The sequence below is a fragment of the Tauraco erythrolophus genome, chromosome 2 (assembly GCF_009769465.1).
Source record: "Tauraco erythrolophus isolate bTauEry1 chromosome 2, bTauEry1.pri, whole genome shotgun sequence".
NCBI classification, from domain to species: domain Eukaryota; kingdom Metazoa; phylum Chordata; class Aves; order Musophagiformes; family Musophagidae; genus Tauraco; species Tauraco erythrolophus.
Window position 1 is genome coordinate 39280472 of NC_141466.1, and position 14625 is coordinate 39295096.

At 39.3% G+C, this 14625-nt stretch overlaps 1 protein-coding gene across 1 annotated transcript in view; it reads right to left on the reverse strand.

Moving 5' to 3' along the window:
• Nucleotides 1–14625, reverse strand: part of COL19A1 (collagen type XIX alpha 1 chain) — a 191957-nt gene that overhangs the window by 11776 nt on the left and 165556 nt on the right. Inside the window, exons 36-42 of the mRNA XM_086625286.1 lie at nt 14579–14605; nt 11314–11367; nt 8375–8419; nt 6151–6195; nt 5980–6042; nt 4364–4399; nt 4177–4221 (exon numbers count right to left, since the gene is read on the reverse strand). Of these exons, the coding sequence (XP_086481412.1) occupies nt 4177–4221; nt 4364–4399; nt 5980–6042; nt 6151–6195; nt 8375–8419; nt 11314–11367; nt 14579–14605 (315 nt within the window). The remainder of the gene's footprint in view (nt 1–4176; nt 4222–4363; nt 4400–5979; nt 6043–6150; nt 6196–8374; nt 8420–11313; nt 11368–14578; nt 14606–14625) is intronic.

A 14625-nucleotide genomic window follows, 5' to 3' on the forward strand; every position in this document is an offset into this window, starting at 1 on the left:
ATCACTCACCAATTACCATTCGGGGAAAACAGACTGAACTTGGGCAAGATTAATTTAATTTATTTTGAATTAACAACAGAGCAGGATAGCGAGACCTTCCCTTTGACCCAATCCCTTTCTTCCCAGGCTCAACTTCACTCCACACTCTCCCCCTGAGCAGTGCAGGGGGATAGAGAATGGGGGTTGCAGTCAGTCCTTAACACTTCATCTCTGCCACTCCTTCCTTCTCACATTCTTCTCCTGCTCCAGTGTGGGGGTCCTCCTATGGGACACAGTCCTTCATGAACTGCTCCAGTGTGGGTCCTTCCCATGGGCGTAGTTCTTCAGGAATGGATTTCTCCAGCATGGGTCCTACATAGAAAGCAATTCCTGCATGAAAACCTGTTCCCGTGTGGGCTTCTCTCCATGGGCTGCAGGTTGTCAGGAGCCTGCTCCAGTGCAGGATCTCCATGGGCTGCAGCTTCCTTTAGGGCACACCCATCTGCTCCAGCATAGGGTCCTTCACAAGCTGCAGGATGGACATCTGCTCCACTGGACTGCAGGGGGACAGCCTGCTTCACCATGATCTTGGCCACAGGCTGCAAAGGAACCTCTGCTCTGGCACCAGGATCACTTCCTCCCCTCCTTCTTCACTGACCTTGGTGACTGCATAGCTGTTTCTCTCACATTTTCTTACTCCCCTCTCCTACCTATGGCAGAGCATTTCTTTACCTTTTCTATCACACAGGCAGTATCAACGTCACTCATGGGCCCAGCTTTGGCCAGTGGCAGGTCCGTCTTGGAGTGGACTGGAACCATCTCTGTTTAACATGGGGGCAGCTCCTGGTGTCTTCTCACAGAGGCCACCCCTGCAGCCCCGCTGTCACCAAAACCTTACCACGGAAACCAAGTACAACCTGTCAGACTGCAGACAGGGAAGTCCGTGCGACATGGAAACATCTCAGTGTGAATACGTTTATTGTGTTTCTCTTAAAAGACTTATCCTGTGAATACTGCAGATGCCTGATTTCCCGTTCTAGTTTCTGGGCATTAATACCTTGGGCAAAACTCGAAAGATGGAGCATTTGATTGATTCCTACAAACACACAGCTAATTTAGCTATTCAGTAGGAAAAAGACAAGATATGATGCGATACCCAAAAGACACCTGCAACCTTTGTTTAAGACTCAAATTTTCAAGAGTTGATGGGAGCAGGAAAGGGAGCGTATGTGCACTGGGGGGACTGGGAGAGTAATGTTCTGATGGGAGCAGCATACCTTTTCAGATTTCCATAAATTTTAAGATTTATAGGAAAAAGTGTCTGTCCTGCATACAGCCATTGTATCAGGAAGTGTATTGCAACACTTCGAGAAATTCAGGGCAGAGGAAGAATTCTGACTGAGAAGCAGGACTTTTGTAGTCTGGAGGGAAGAGATTCTTTCCTGGCCTTAACAAAGTTTATGCGTCCAGTGTCCATCTGCTACTTCACTCATAGCAACCTGAAACATTGTAAAATTGAAGAACAACTCCTGTTCTACCACGTTATTGCAAAACTTGAAAGAGGTATATATAGCCTTTAATATCATTTTTAGTTTACTCACTTTTTTAGAGACTGGAGTCCAGTATAGGGAGCCACTGAACACATCATTTTGTCTGACAGTACTGTCAAAGGGAGACCACACACACATGCATGCACTCGCATATATAAAAAAAGCTGTCTAAAGATTACCATACTTACAAGAGGCCTTCATTAAAAATGTATTTAAAGCATAAATATACATATATAATTTCTCAGGTTTATAACCCTGCAGAATACGTATGGATAGCTACTATACTAGAAATAAAGAAAAAGGCAGGTTTCTCTAAAACCACGGTGCTTCGGCAGTGTGAAGCTGATCCTGGAATTGCTTTTCTTCTAAACAATCCCCATTTTACAGGCTGCCAATGTGTAGGAGGCAGATCAAATACTACAGTCACTTTTCAAACAAGCATTTTTTTAACTGCTTCCAGTGTTTTCTTTGTGTTTGGAAGAAGTATCTCGCAAAAATTCATAAAACTAGGTCACATCTTCTTCCAGATTCCTTTTTAAACTCTCCTTCACTGTGAATTGTACAAAAACCAGGGCAGGACATTGGCGTTTTGCAATCTCTGCCTACAGTGCTGATTTATTCAGTCCTCCTCCTTTCTAGTGTTCTCCCATCTCTTGCATTTAATCCTGTACTAAATTCTGTGCAGAATGAACTATTGTTTCGCCTGGTTTCTACATGCTCTAGTCCAGCTGGCTCCCGGTCTGTGATCGAGGTAGGCAGATAACAACAATTAATGAGCCAGCCACCAGTACTTTCATCTGTTGTAGAAATGACTTGAAAGGCATATTTCTGATTGGTATAAACCACATATTTGCAACTGGTTTGTCAGTCAGTTTATAAAGTAGTAGTAATAGTAGTGCTTAGTCACTCAAAGGATGTAGAAGATTATTTCAGCCCAGGTGACTTCTTCCTTCTTAGAACAGATTCTAAAGGATATACTAGTATTAGAAATGAAAAACTCAAGAGTTTTCTTCTGTCCTTCCAATTTTGAGGCTTCGCTTTTCTATAATTACAACAGCTGGTCTCAAACTGAAGGAATACACTGTACAGTAGAAATAATAATGGCTGCAAGAAAAGGTTGACTTTGTGTTATTTTCTGTAATCATTGCAATCTCTCTCACAGACGCAGGGCTGTTAAACCTGATCCGAAGGAAAAAAAAATAAAAATCAACTCCAACTCTCCCACTAATCTCGTATCTGAGATGCAGACTTCTGCTGTGTATTTCACTGTTATTTCTTAGGCAGATCTCCCCTTGTTATCAACAAATGTTTTATTTTCTTGCAGAATAGTAAGAACAACTGACAGCTTTCTGAAACTGAATTCAGACACTGCATTAGGCATCCTTAAAATCTTCCTGACATAAAAGGTTGAGAGAGATTTTGATTATCACTTGAGACAAAAATACTTCTGGAAATGGATTTATTTTTTTCAACATGTATAGATATATTTCTTTTACATACACACACATATATATATATTTTTTTTTTTTACTCTGTACAGAGAGAACTAGATCGTGACATGTTTGCCAGTGATTCCAGAAGTGAGAGCAGATTCAGGCATCTGTGATCTCTGCTGCATAGTCTGGCCAGTTGCAAACAGCTGGTAAGCTCTTTCAAGGATGTAGCTTTAGGTGGGGTCAGTGTGTTTCAAGGCCATGCACTTACAGGTCAAGCCTCTTCCTCTGGTTGTATGTGCACAGTACTATTTGCAGGGTATTCAAACAGGTTGTCACTGAGAAGGTCAAGGCTGAGCAATGTAATTGCTGTACAATATAACTGTACTACTCCTACTACTAGTAATAATAATGTAATAACTGTACACAGTAGGTGGTACAATAAGAAGGTTCTTATATTTTATTTGTGCCCTTAAAGGCAGGAACAGAACATTGCAAACTGCCAATTCCTGTGAGGGACAATTATTATAATAATGGTGAAAACCTCGTGTCTCCTCAGTGTCATAAAGCAGCATTTCCTTTTCCAGATTACACAGGGAGGTGCTTTTCTGATTCATCAAATAAATGTGGTATCAATTGTCTTAGAATATCAGGGCTTTAATAAAGTTATAACAGAAGCAGAGTATGTGCTAGGATTTTCTTTGCTCTAGCAAAATAAAGATCACCTCTCACCTCCCCTAATGATTCCTGTCCACCATGATCTTATTACCATGAAGAGAACTCTCTAAACATTTTGGTAAGCAGCAAGGTGTTGTATTGGTATTCCTCCTGCATAAGCGTAACAAGCTTGTTTTACATATTGTGACCTACAAAGCTCCCAGGGATGATGACAGGAAAAGCTTTATAGCTCTTGCAAAGTCTGACAGCATCACAATGAGATCAGATACTTTCTAATTTTCATCCTATTGATCAATTTACACTGTCCAGGACAACTGTGTTAGAAAGTCTATAAAATGTGTTTTTCCTCTAAACGCAGAAGTCAATTCAATTCTAACTCCTTATAGTGGTGTCTAGGACTAAACATCTTAGTTGTCTAAGAGATTGCTTGAAGTTCACAGAAAATTAATTTATTGGTTTTTGCCTGCAAAATACGTGCGAATGAGCTGCTTAGATGCTCAGTAAAAGGAAAAAAGTTACTAAAACAAGGGACTTACACGTTCTCCTTTGGGCCCTCTGTCTCCTGGTCTCCCCACAGCACCCTGAAAAATCGTTTTTGAAAAACGATAAACATATCACTTAAAAGTTTTGAGTAAATCCATCTCTTAGCAGAATTCAAAGCAACTGAGCTATGGTATCTGTGAAGAATAAAACACACTAGTATGCAAAAGTATGTGTTCTTACCGGAGGACCTGGCAATCCATCTTTTCCATTGATTCCCTACAAGAAAAACAAACATCTTTTAAATAATTATGGTTATGTATAAGCATTTTAAAAATATAAAGGGTAAAGCTCAAAGTTAAGTGCTGGTATCAGTACATATTCTGAAGCTGCGGAGGCAGCAGTTTGTGTGGTTAAGATACTGAAATATTTGCAAATAGTTTTGAAGCATGTGAAACGGAACTTGGGGCCATACTGAACTGCAAGCACATTACATCTGAGCTGAGAGCAGTACAAAAATATTAATAATTGAAAAATGTCTGTGGCATCAAGATTTGCATCAACTTTAACGAGCACGTAACTTTAAATGGGAATTCAAACAGGTGGAATATGGACCGGTACACGCATTTTTCCAGTCCCAGCTAGTCATTATACAGCTAGAGAGGAGATTTCTCTTATTCTAGATATTAGTCCTTATGCCCTATTAGCCCACTGCTATTACAGAGATTACACCCTAATAGTGAATGGCCAGATCCATTCCTTGGTCCTTAGGACCTGTGGCACAGCATGGCTTCAGCCTTCTGGGCTAAACATTTTTCCTTCCCAAAAGAGACTGGACTCATTCATGCCACCTACTGGAAACAGTCCCAGGCCCACGTTATCCCTCAAACAAACACGGCATTGTCTCGAGAGTGCTAGTCAGCATGGGCCAAAATAACGTCAGAGAGTACATTAGCAATCGCACAACACCAGGTACGTGCAAGATAAATGCTCTGGCACTGTTCAGCTGACTAGGAGATACGTGAACCTGCACATGCAGCAAACTCACTGCTATTTCGCTGAGTGGGAAAGAAGGACTTGCACGAGCAAAGACAGCAGGAATATTTCCTTCCCTTTCACACTGCAGAGTGAGGTTTCGCAGAGATTAGGCACCTTGGGCCAATTTGCCGCTGAAGTTATAGAAATTGTCTCTTCTTTCAAGACAGAAGCGTAATGTGCAGGTGTGCTGACAAACTGAAATGGTCTGCTGTCCCCAAAACACCAAGCCTAGGGGTAGATAATGAGTTCTGTGCTACCCTAGCTAAACCACTTCTGAAACATAAACTAGGTCATTTGAAATCAGCTCAGACAGTGCTGACTACGCTGCTGTCACGCTTTTATTAAATAAAGAGGTCAGATCAGACATATCCTGAGTGATCAGTAAATGCTTCAGCTGCAGTGTTGCATCACCTGTATACAGAAGAGTTATAAGTTTATTCATTCACGAAGCACAAGCTTCTCTATTTAAACTAAAACCAAGAAAGCATTTTGTCACCCCATCCTTTACAGACTGTGTTGAGTGTCGAGGTTAACATTCTCCTTCCGGAAAATATGAGAGGATCCTTTATGTTAACAGGATCCAAAGGACCCTCATAGACCTTTAAAGGTAACATCTCAGTAACATTAACTACTAAACCATCACAATACCAGGAATTCTTGACTGGATGGTTAACATTGAGTATTGCAGCTCTAGGTGTTTTTCAGATGCTACCTATCCTAAAGCAAAGCAGGATGTAATCTCATTTCTTTTGTAACTTCTGATAAACTAAGACGCACCCCTTTGTAATGAAAATATATATATTCAGTATAAAATTGCTTACTGGTTTTCCTTGTGGCCCTTCTGGCCCGGGGAAGCCTATATCTCCTATAGGTCCTCTTTCACCCTAAGAAAGAAGAAAACACACATATAAATCTGCATGTAAAATCTTGCATTCAGTATTTGAAATATTTGTGTATTATTGTAAGAGTTCAGAACCCAAACCTGTACTTACAGGTTCCCCTGGCATCCCTGGGGAACCGGGAGATCCTGGCTTCCCCTGCAAAAAGAGAACATTACAAATTCAAATTACTAGGAAGAAAAACATCAATTTCTATTAGGTCAAAAATAAGAGAGCATATAAATTAGAGTGAAATATTCATGTCACTGCTCAATGAACACTTTAAGAGAGAAAAAGAAATATTTTACCAGATTTTTTTAATATTTGTGCCATGTTAATCTGGCTCTTCTGTACAACATAACTCAATCATTTGGTCTTCTTTACCCTTTCTGAATATTGAGATAATGTTTTCATGGAACTTTCTTTTACAACATCATGATTTCCTTCTTGAGCACTTCTAGTCAGATCACAGTATATCACTGTACACACAAAGTCAAGATTTCTTTTTTCCCCGTCAGGTACTTCCTAGTCCTGATTTTTTTTAAAGTGGGTTTATTAATGACTCAACTTTTGCAATTTTTTTTCATGCTCTTTTTCAGCCACTTTTATTGTCATTTTACGTTCAGCCTGCTAGAATTCACACTCTTTTCTCATCTCATCATTTAGATGGTGATTTTAAATGTCTTTAGTTTTTTTTTTTTAATGGATGTCTTGCTTTTAACAACCTAATTGGTTCAGTCCCAGACAAGAATCTATAATCCTGAACCTATATTCCTTGGAAATATCCTTAGACCAGATCCTCAGTTGACTTGTACAAGCCAGGAATCTAACACATCATTGCCAGCGACAATTTCAAGACCAACAGGACTGAGGATTTGCGGTGAGGAAATAGGCACTGATGGCAATTCTTGCAGAATCTCAGTCCAAACTTCCCTGACAATCCCACTCAGCAAAAAGCCAAAGCTAAAATGAGATGTTTATATCCCCAAATGAGAAAAAAGGTTCACTATTCAATCTAGGGTATAATGCCAGCCAAGGAGGACAAACTCTCTTCCAGCAAGATACGTGAATCTATTTAAAAACTGTTCCTAGACTACTAAAAAATATTGTCTCTCATAAGTCTATTAATTTGTTGATTAAAACTGCTTAGCATAAAATGTTACAGCAACAAATTTATTTCAGTGGATTTTGTTAAGATTAAATGTAACCAACAGAACGCAACACCATCAGTGAAGAAGGGAACTCATTAAATAATTCATATCCAGCTAGAATAGAGAGCAACAGTAAGATCTGGAACATATCCGGTGGGAAACACACAGGGAACGAACAGTTGAGATCATCCTAACTGGCTACTGTGTTACTGATTCACAGTGTGAAATATATTTCAGAGCAACAAACTTTGAAACTCTTACATGGGCTATAAAACTCAGAGAAATACTTCTCTTTTTCCCTTAAATGTGCAATTTTACCTTGTTTTAGGAGAACATAACTAAATTAAGCTATTTAAGCTGATGTACTCTCTCGGAACTCACAGTAAAGAGACTAAATCAGTGGTTAATGGAAATGGGAGTGCATAGACACAGACTTCTCTTTATTTCATGAAACGCATATTTATAATTTAAAAACATCTCCTGAATGGATTGGTAGCTGCCCAAATTTAATAATAAATGTATTTGCATATAAATAACTCCATATTGCCTCCTGAAATATGGATAAACTTTTTCATTAAACTGTGAATGCAATCTAAAGAAAAGTTGTCTTCATTTCCTTTAGGAACACAAATGAATAATTATAATTTCAATTTATCATTAGTTACATTTACTTTCACCTACAACAAAGTTTCTGGATGACTTTCAGAAATGTCTCTGAACACCACATGCGAATAGCTGACAAAGCATTCCCCTAAGGCAAATGTTTGATTGACTCGATATGCAGATCCTCGTGGATTGCAATAACTAACATTCACAATTTTTCTTTGTGATAGAAAGATGCTCAGAAATTTGTGCATGCCCAGGAACACAAAAAATGTATTTATATTAAACTGAAGCAATGACAAGTATCTCATATGCTTTCTTAACTAAGCATATGCAGCTTCAAATTCCAGCTTTATCATGTATTCACACCATTCCTTCCTGTCATTTTAATAATAATAAGAGCCCTCGGTGGTATTAAAACTCTAATCTCTTTAGGAAAAACACATCATTTTCATACCTGCCTATGAAGCACTAGCCAAGCGCTGGCATTCCACAAACAGTGATCGACATTACAGCTCAGCACCTTGCTTGACCTGTTTTTTCAGCTTCTAACAAACTGAGTTTTCTTTAACGAATATACCTACCGGTGTCCCTGCTACTCCTGGTGTGCCAGCTGGTCCACGGTCACCCTGAAGAAAAGATAAATCTATACTTAAATGGTAACACTCAAACCAGAAGTTCTTTTATGGATTCCCAATAAAACCTGAGGAAGGATTATTCAGTGAACTGAAAATAAGGACAAAAGCCAGGCTCTGCTAAATGCTAATATTTAGCTCTGGCATTGACTCATTTTACAGACTTGACAAGTAACTTAAATCCTTTGTTTAGGTTCTCTTGTATAATGTCATAATTTCCACTCTATCCTTTGTAATCTGTTTGAGGCCTTCCTTGAAAAAGGGATGGAAAGTCCCAGACTTATCTGTAGTTTTCCAAATAATTATCATTTGTGGTCATGATAATGACCGAAATTCACATAGGGTAATTCACTATCATACCAACATCCCCATGTTTAAGATGTCCCTTTCGAAGAAGTTTTTGCCTTCCTGCTACCCAGTCATCCATTTGCTGTAAGTCAGCATGCTCGATTTGCCTATGCCATGGTCTTTTCAGGGTAAAGTTTCTCCCTTTATAGGGAGATTTGCCCTAACCCACTGCTGACATGTATCAGTCTGTAACACTAGAGTCTCCTAGTGTAATGTTGGCTAAAAACGTAGGAAAAAAAAATCAAGTTCCTAGTTTCTATAATCATGTCAGGAAAGCCCTGACACAGTTAAACTCATGCTAACAGGTGAGTATCTTTGTGAGACGAGTTTATGTTACCTGGGGCTGTTTCGCAAAAACTCTACCAGCATAGCTACAGCCATGTTCTGTTGTGCTGAAGAGCCTCAGGAGATGTTGGGATTTCTGGCTTCTGTTCTTATAGCTAATGCTGATTTGTCTCATTCTCATAATTTTGTTCAGGTAGGGCAACGATAATGCCAATAACTAGAAACACTTAACTCCATTACCCAAAGTGCAGACAGGTGACAAATCAAAGGTCTGACCTTGTGTCTGGAGGGGGAAGCTTGCTTATAGGCCCCAGCAGTTCAACCTCTCTTTCTCTGAAGGCTAAGAGAAGCCACTAATTGCAAGTTCACCCCTCAGCGAGGAACACAAAGTGCTCCTTGGGAACACTCGAGCACCGAGGATCTGCAGCGGGGCATATTGGCTGGAGCGCTGCACTCTGTCCCTATCGTTATTCTGCACCCAGAACTTGTAGCATGGTGTTCTCCTCATACACCAGCTACGACAGTGAAGCTAGAAATTCCCAATACTTCCCTTGAAGCTTTTTTTTTTATTTTGAGGATTATCCTGGTCCTTTTATCCATGTGATTCGCAGCATGGCTGCACAAACCACTATGTCAGCACAGCTGAGGGAAGGTGTATTTTACCCCGAGGACACAAAGTTCTTAAGCCAGTTCATGAAATCACCATGAAACTACAGGTAACATTGTCCGTGGAAGACGGCGTTCTGCTACATGGATGTACCCAATAGCTTTAAATTAAAAACCAGCATGCACTATAATTTTGGGAATGGCAGGCAGACTCTGGGATTCTGTTCATTTATTTGCAACCAGAAGGGTGGAATTTTTGTCCAAATTTCATTAAGAAAAGGGTATTTTTATTTGGGAAAGGGCTAAGCACTCAGCTTGTTTATACAATCTGCTCCATTGCTTATTCCCTTTATTTAATTCTTGTCCCCACTTTGTCTGTTAGACCTGTAATATCTCCCCGTGTTTGTTCATTTTGAAATCAGGCTAGTCCTTAACTGCTTTTAAATTGTAGTCTACCAGAGTAAGAATCATGTAATTTAAACATCTAGTGTAGAGACTTACCTTAGATCATGTCACTCCCCACTCTCTGCACAAGTAGGAGTAATGCATAGTGATACATAGAAACTTTTCATTTACATTGCTTTTTGATGAAAAATAAATGTCAGTAAACTATTTTTTGCCTAAACTAATTGAATAACATGTAATTCAAAAAAGCTGAATAAATATTCAATTTTGCAAAAAAATATTTTTTCTCCTTAAATTTAAAAGATATGGGCAAAATGAAAGCGTTTCCACTGACAGTAAATTTTCAGATTTTTTTAATTTCCCTGCTCAATTTTTTGTGCTTTGCCATATTTAGAAATGAATACCAAAATCTCGAAATTTTTAGCATTTCATTACAATCTTTTTTCTAAATTCATTTCAGCTTCCACAACTAGGAAGAGAAAGGTTGAAACATGCAGGATCAGCTGAGGGAAAGGATCATTTCCTAGCACTGGAAGGCAGATTTGAACTACAGCTCAGGATGTGCCATCATACAGGCAGCATGGAGTGCAAAAAAAGCACAACAGAACAAGGGGACTTGAATAAAGAGCAACAGTCCAAGCAGTGAGCTTTTCGTCTTGGCCCTCAGATGGAGCAGGCTGTAATACAACAGGAACTGCAGGAAATCAGTCTCTCCCTCTATTTCTACCCTTTCCTGTGTTTTTACACTCATCTGAAATAGTCTTTTTTTTGTAAGAGAGTCTGGCATGCACTAGGTCTAGACTAGTTCAGGTACAAACTTCTTTTCGGATCTGTAGCTATGCCCTAAATCCTAGAACGAGACAGAGAGACTGTGAGGCATAAGACGGTGTTCAATAGAGAGCAAGAACTAGTGGCCATACTTAGAAACATGTAATTATGTCACTATCAAGTAATATATATAGTATATACTATACATAATATACTATATAGCAGTATTACATCAACTTAAGAAAATGAAATACTATGAGACCTCCGACATTCAATTTTCCATTTGCGGAAAATGAAATTTTATGCTGGATGAGTATGCGCTTCAGATCCACAGTAAAGCAAAAAAAGGAAACACAGATAAATATGCAAATACAGAAACATTAACTTTCACCAAAAAAAATCAAACACGGTTTCAGAAAACATTTAACTGCAGATAGTTGCCAATAAGAAGCTGTGACTTCTTTTTAAGAGCCTACCTTTTCCCCTGGGAGTCCTTCCAGTCCTGGTAATCCCATTGGTCCTGGGTCTCCCTGTTTTGGTGTGGTTTTTTTTTTAATTAAAAAGGATTGCACAGATTAGAATTTCTGTACTCTACATGAGAAACATTTAACAGTAAGCAACAGCAGATGATTTAATTTGAGATTAGTAAAACAGCTAACTAGGTGAACAGATTTTGTATGCTCCGTTTTAACGATCTGCAAATTAAGTTTTTCCCAGAGGCACTGCATGAATATTTGGATTAACAGCTTTAATTTTGACGAAGACTGCAATCTAGAAGACTTCTATGAAGTGTTCCTGCAAGCCAAGGTCAGCTCTAAAGCAACTGCAGGCGTTGGAGCCCCGGAATATGAGCATACACTGTCAACCAGAGAACCAACCTCCGAGCAATTCTGTGCAACAATTCTGACGCGCCACTGTTTCAAAAGAGAGCTCTGTTCCCTAACAAAGCTTGCTCTGCAGCAAGGGACACACTGACTAGGTCCCTGCGTAGGTCTTTGAGTTTTGGAAAAAAATCAGAAAACACTGCTCCACTGGAGAAATCAGTTCAACATGTAGAGTGGGGAGACCCTTTCAATTCTTTTTGTTATTTTAAAGAAAATCAACAGATAATTTACTACAGAGATTTGAACTACAGTATGCCCTCTGGATTTTATGTCTCTGGCAGATCCCACTTTCCACATCTAAACTCCGTTTGGGAGATGGTGCTTCCTGAGTAGAAAGTGGATGCTGGTACAGAAAGACATAGTCAGCTCCTGGACATTATGGTGAAGAGACTACCCTCCTCCCCTCAAAAAAATAAAAAAGAGGCTTTGTGACTTTTTTTCTTTTAAATATATTAATCAACTGTTTTAGGAAACTATCTCACAACTGCATGTTTTGCTAAGTGCTAAGGGGTTCTATTTTGGGTTTCTTATTGTCCTTGATGAACACAGGTTCATAAATCAAAGTTTAGCTTTTCATGTAGCTGGCTCTCCTTTAACACTTGGCAACGAATCAAACATCATCCTGGGCCCTGCACAAGTTGGTTGCGTGGAGATTATGCATCTTCATGATAGATGAAATCCTATCCCAGTCCTCATAATAGATATAAGGAAGAAATTTTTTATGATGAGGGTGGTGAAACACTGGAACAGGTTCCCCAGAGAGGTGGTAGATGCCCCATCCCTGGAAACATTCAAGGTTGGACGGGGCTCTGAGCAACCTGATCTAGTTGAAGATGTCCCTGCTTATAGCAGGGAGGCTGGACTAGGTGACTTTTAAAGGTTCCTTCAAACCCAAACTATTCAATGGTTCTATGAAACCACTTTGGTCTTGGCTGGGTTATTCTCAGCTAGCTGCACTTAATTCTGCTGCTAGTTTTGTGTAGATACTGTGCCTGCACTGGTAGAAAAAAAAGATACAACTAAATGGAACTTGCATGCTGCTTTTATGAGTAGAGACATTTCTCAGTAGTCTCATACTGATACTGAAGAGTAAGACTCCATGATATGGACCAAGTCAGAAGACAAGAACCTTTCAACAGAAGACATTCATCATCACCTTCTAAACACTGTGGCCTGATGTATTCAGACAAGGCCAGTCTCTAGTGACATTTAAATAGTCTGTGTTGTGCTCTGACCTGGTTCTTTACAACCAGGCATTCGAGATGTTGGCCAAACTATCTCCTTATTTATTCTGCCAAAGACTAACAACTCAAAGACAGGACAGCGGCTGAAGAGGTTATGTGTCAGCTTCTTAGTGGTTGAATGAACTACTGAATGTGTTAAGGAACTGTGCTTCTCTGAAGTGGTAATTTGTTTCATTAGTAGGAGGCATAGCTGTTCTTTACTTTGCGTGCTGGAAGGGATGTTATTTTGCTTCAAAAATGATCTCTTCAATATTTTTCAGAGTCTCCTGATCTTTATCAAGTAGACAAATCACCAGCAGATCATGAGGAGCGCAGTCCAACTGGGCACAATTTTCTTCTCTAACTAGCTCAGCTTCTACTGCTTTTATCAGCAAATTCTCCTCATCAATTTTCATTAGCTGACACACGGTACTCATCTTGATTCAGTCATACTGTCTGAAGTTCGAAAGAGGTCTGCTGGACACAGTTCTACCACACTAACCACGAAGAAGCAGTATCTGATTTGCTGTCTTGCAGTGTTATACTGCTACAACTATCATTATGCAGTTATGTGATGTTCCTTAGACTTGAAAAAGAAGTACAAAAATGCAGTGAAATTTTAATTGCTGTGAAAGCACCTACCAATTTATAAAACAATATCATTTTGAAATGACAATTGATACTATCATACTTTTAGGCCAAAACGACCAGTACTCAAATTTTACTATTATCTTTTGGGTATTTTCACTGACATCCAGTCATCAAGATGCAATACCTGTAAGTTTCAACTTTGCCACCTTCAAGGCTAGGAACTGTAGCGACAAATTGCAAGCTAATGACGAATACAGTTTCTCTCTTATAAAGGCAAGATACATCATATTGGGAAAAAAGTATTCCCAGGCAGGATTTGTATCTACATTCTGCTAGGGGCTAGTCCTATGCTAGCCTATGCGACAGCTCAAGATTCTTCCACTAGTTGTCCTTTCTCTTCCCACAATTTTGGAAGAAAGATCACGTGAAAAGGACGTAACACGATGCTTAAAGGCAAAAATATCAAAAAGTTAAAAAGATCTGCTTTTGAATGTCAAACTGAATAGTTGAATGGTGTAAGTGCCTCCCATGATCATCGTCTTGCTCACTAGAAGCAATGAGATCATACTGTAACTACCCATCATGCCGTTTCCAATGAAAATACCAACTCGTAGTTGCTACTATCTGGCATGATGTAGCATATTGTCCTCTTTCCTTGATCAGTTTCAAATTTGTTGTTGAGAACAATCTCATAGCTCTTAAGGTATTTTCTACCTTTATTTCTTATAAGCCTGTTACAAGTGAGGGCTTTATCCCTTGCCGTACACATTCTCTATCCTTAAATATATACAGGGACAGCTCAGGAGACATGAATCCACAAGCAGTTAATACTATGCGCAATCATTCATTATATCACTTAAAACTGTTTACCAGAAATTGCAAAATTTGCAAGCCTGGCAATTAAAAATGCTTTTTTATATGTACTGATTCTGCAGGAGGCAAGCTACTGCTAAAGAATATTAATGGACTCTGCCACCCTTGTGACTAGGATCATGTGTTGAACTACTTGGGGAATTCTCTATCACCAAAAAATACATACATACCACTGTGCCAGGATCTCCTTTTGGACCCTGAAAAGAAATGAAGAAGC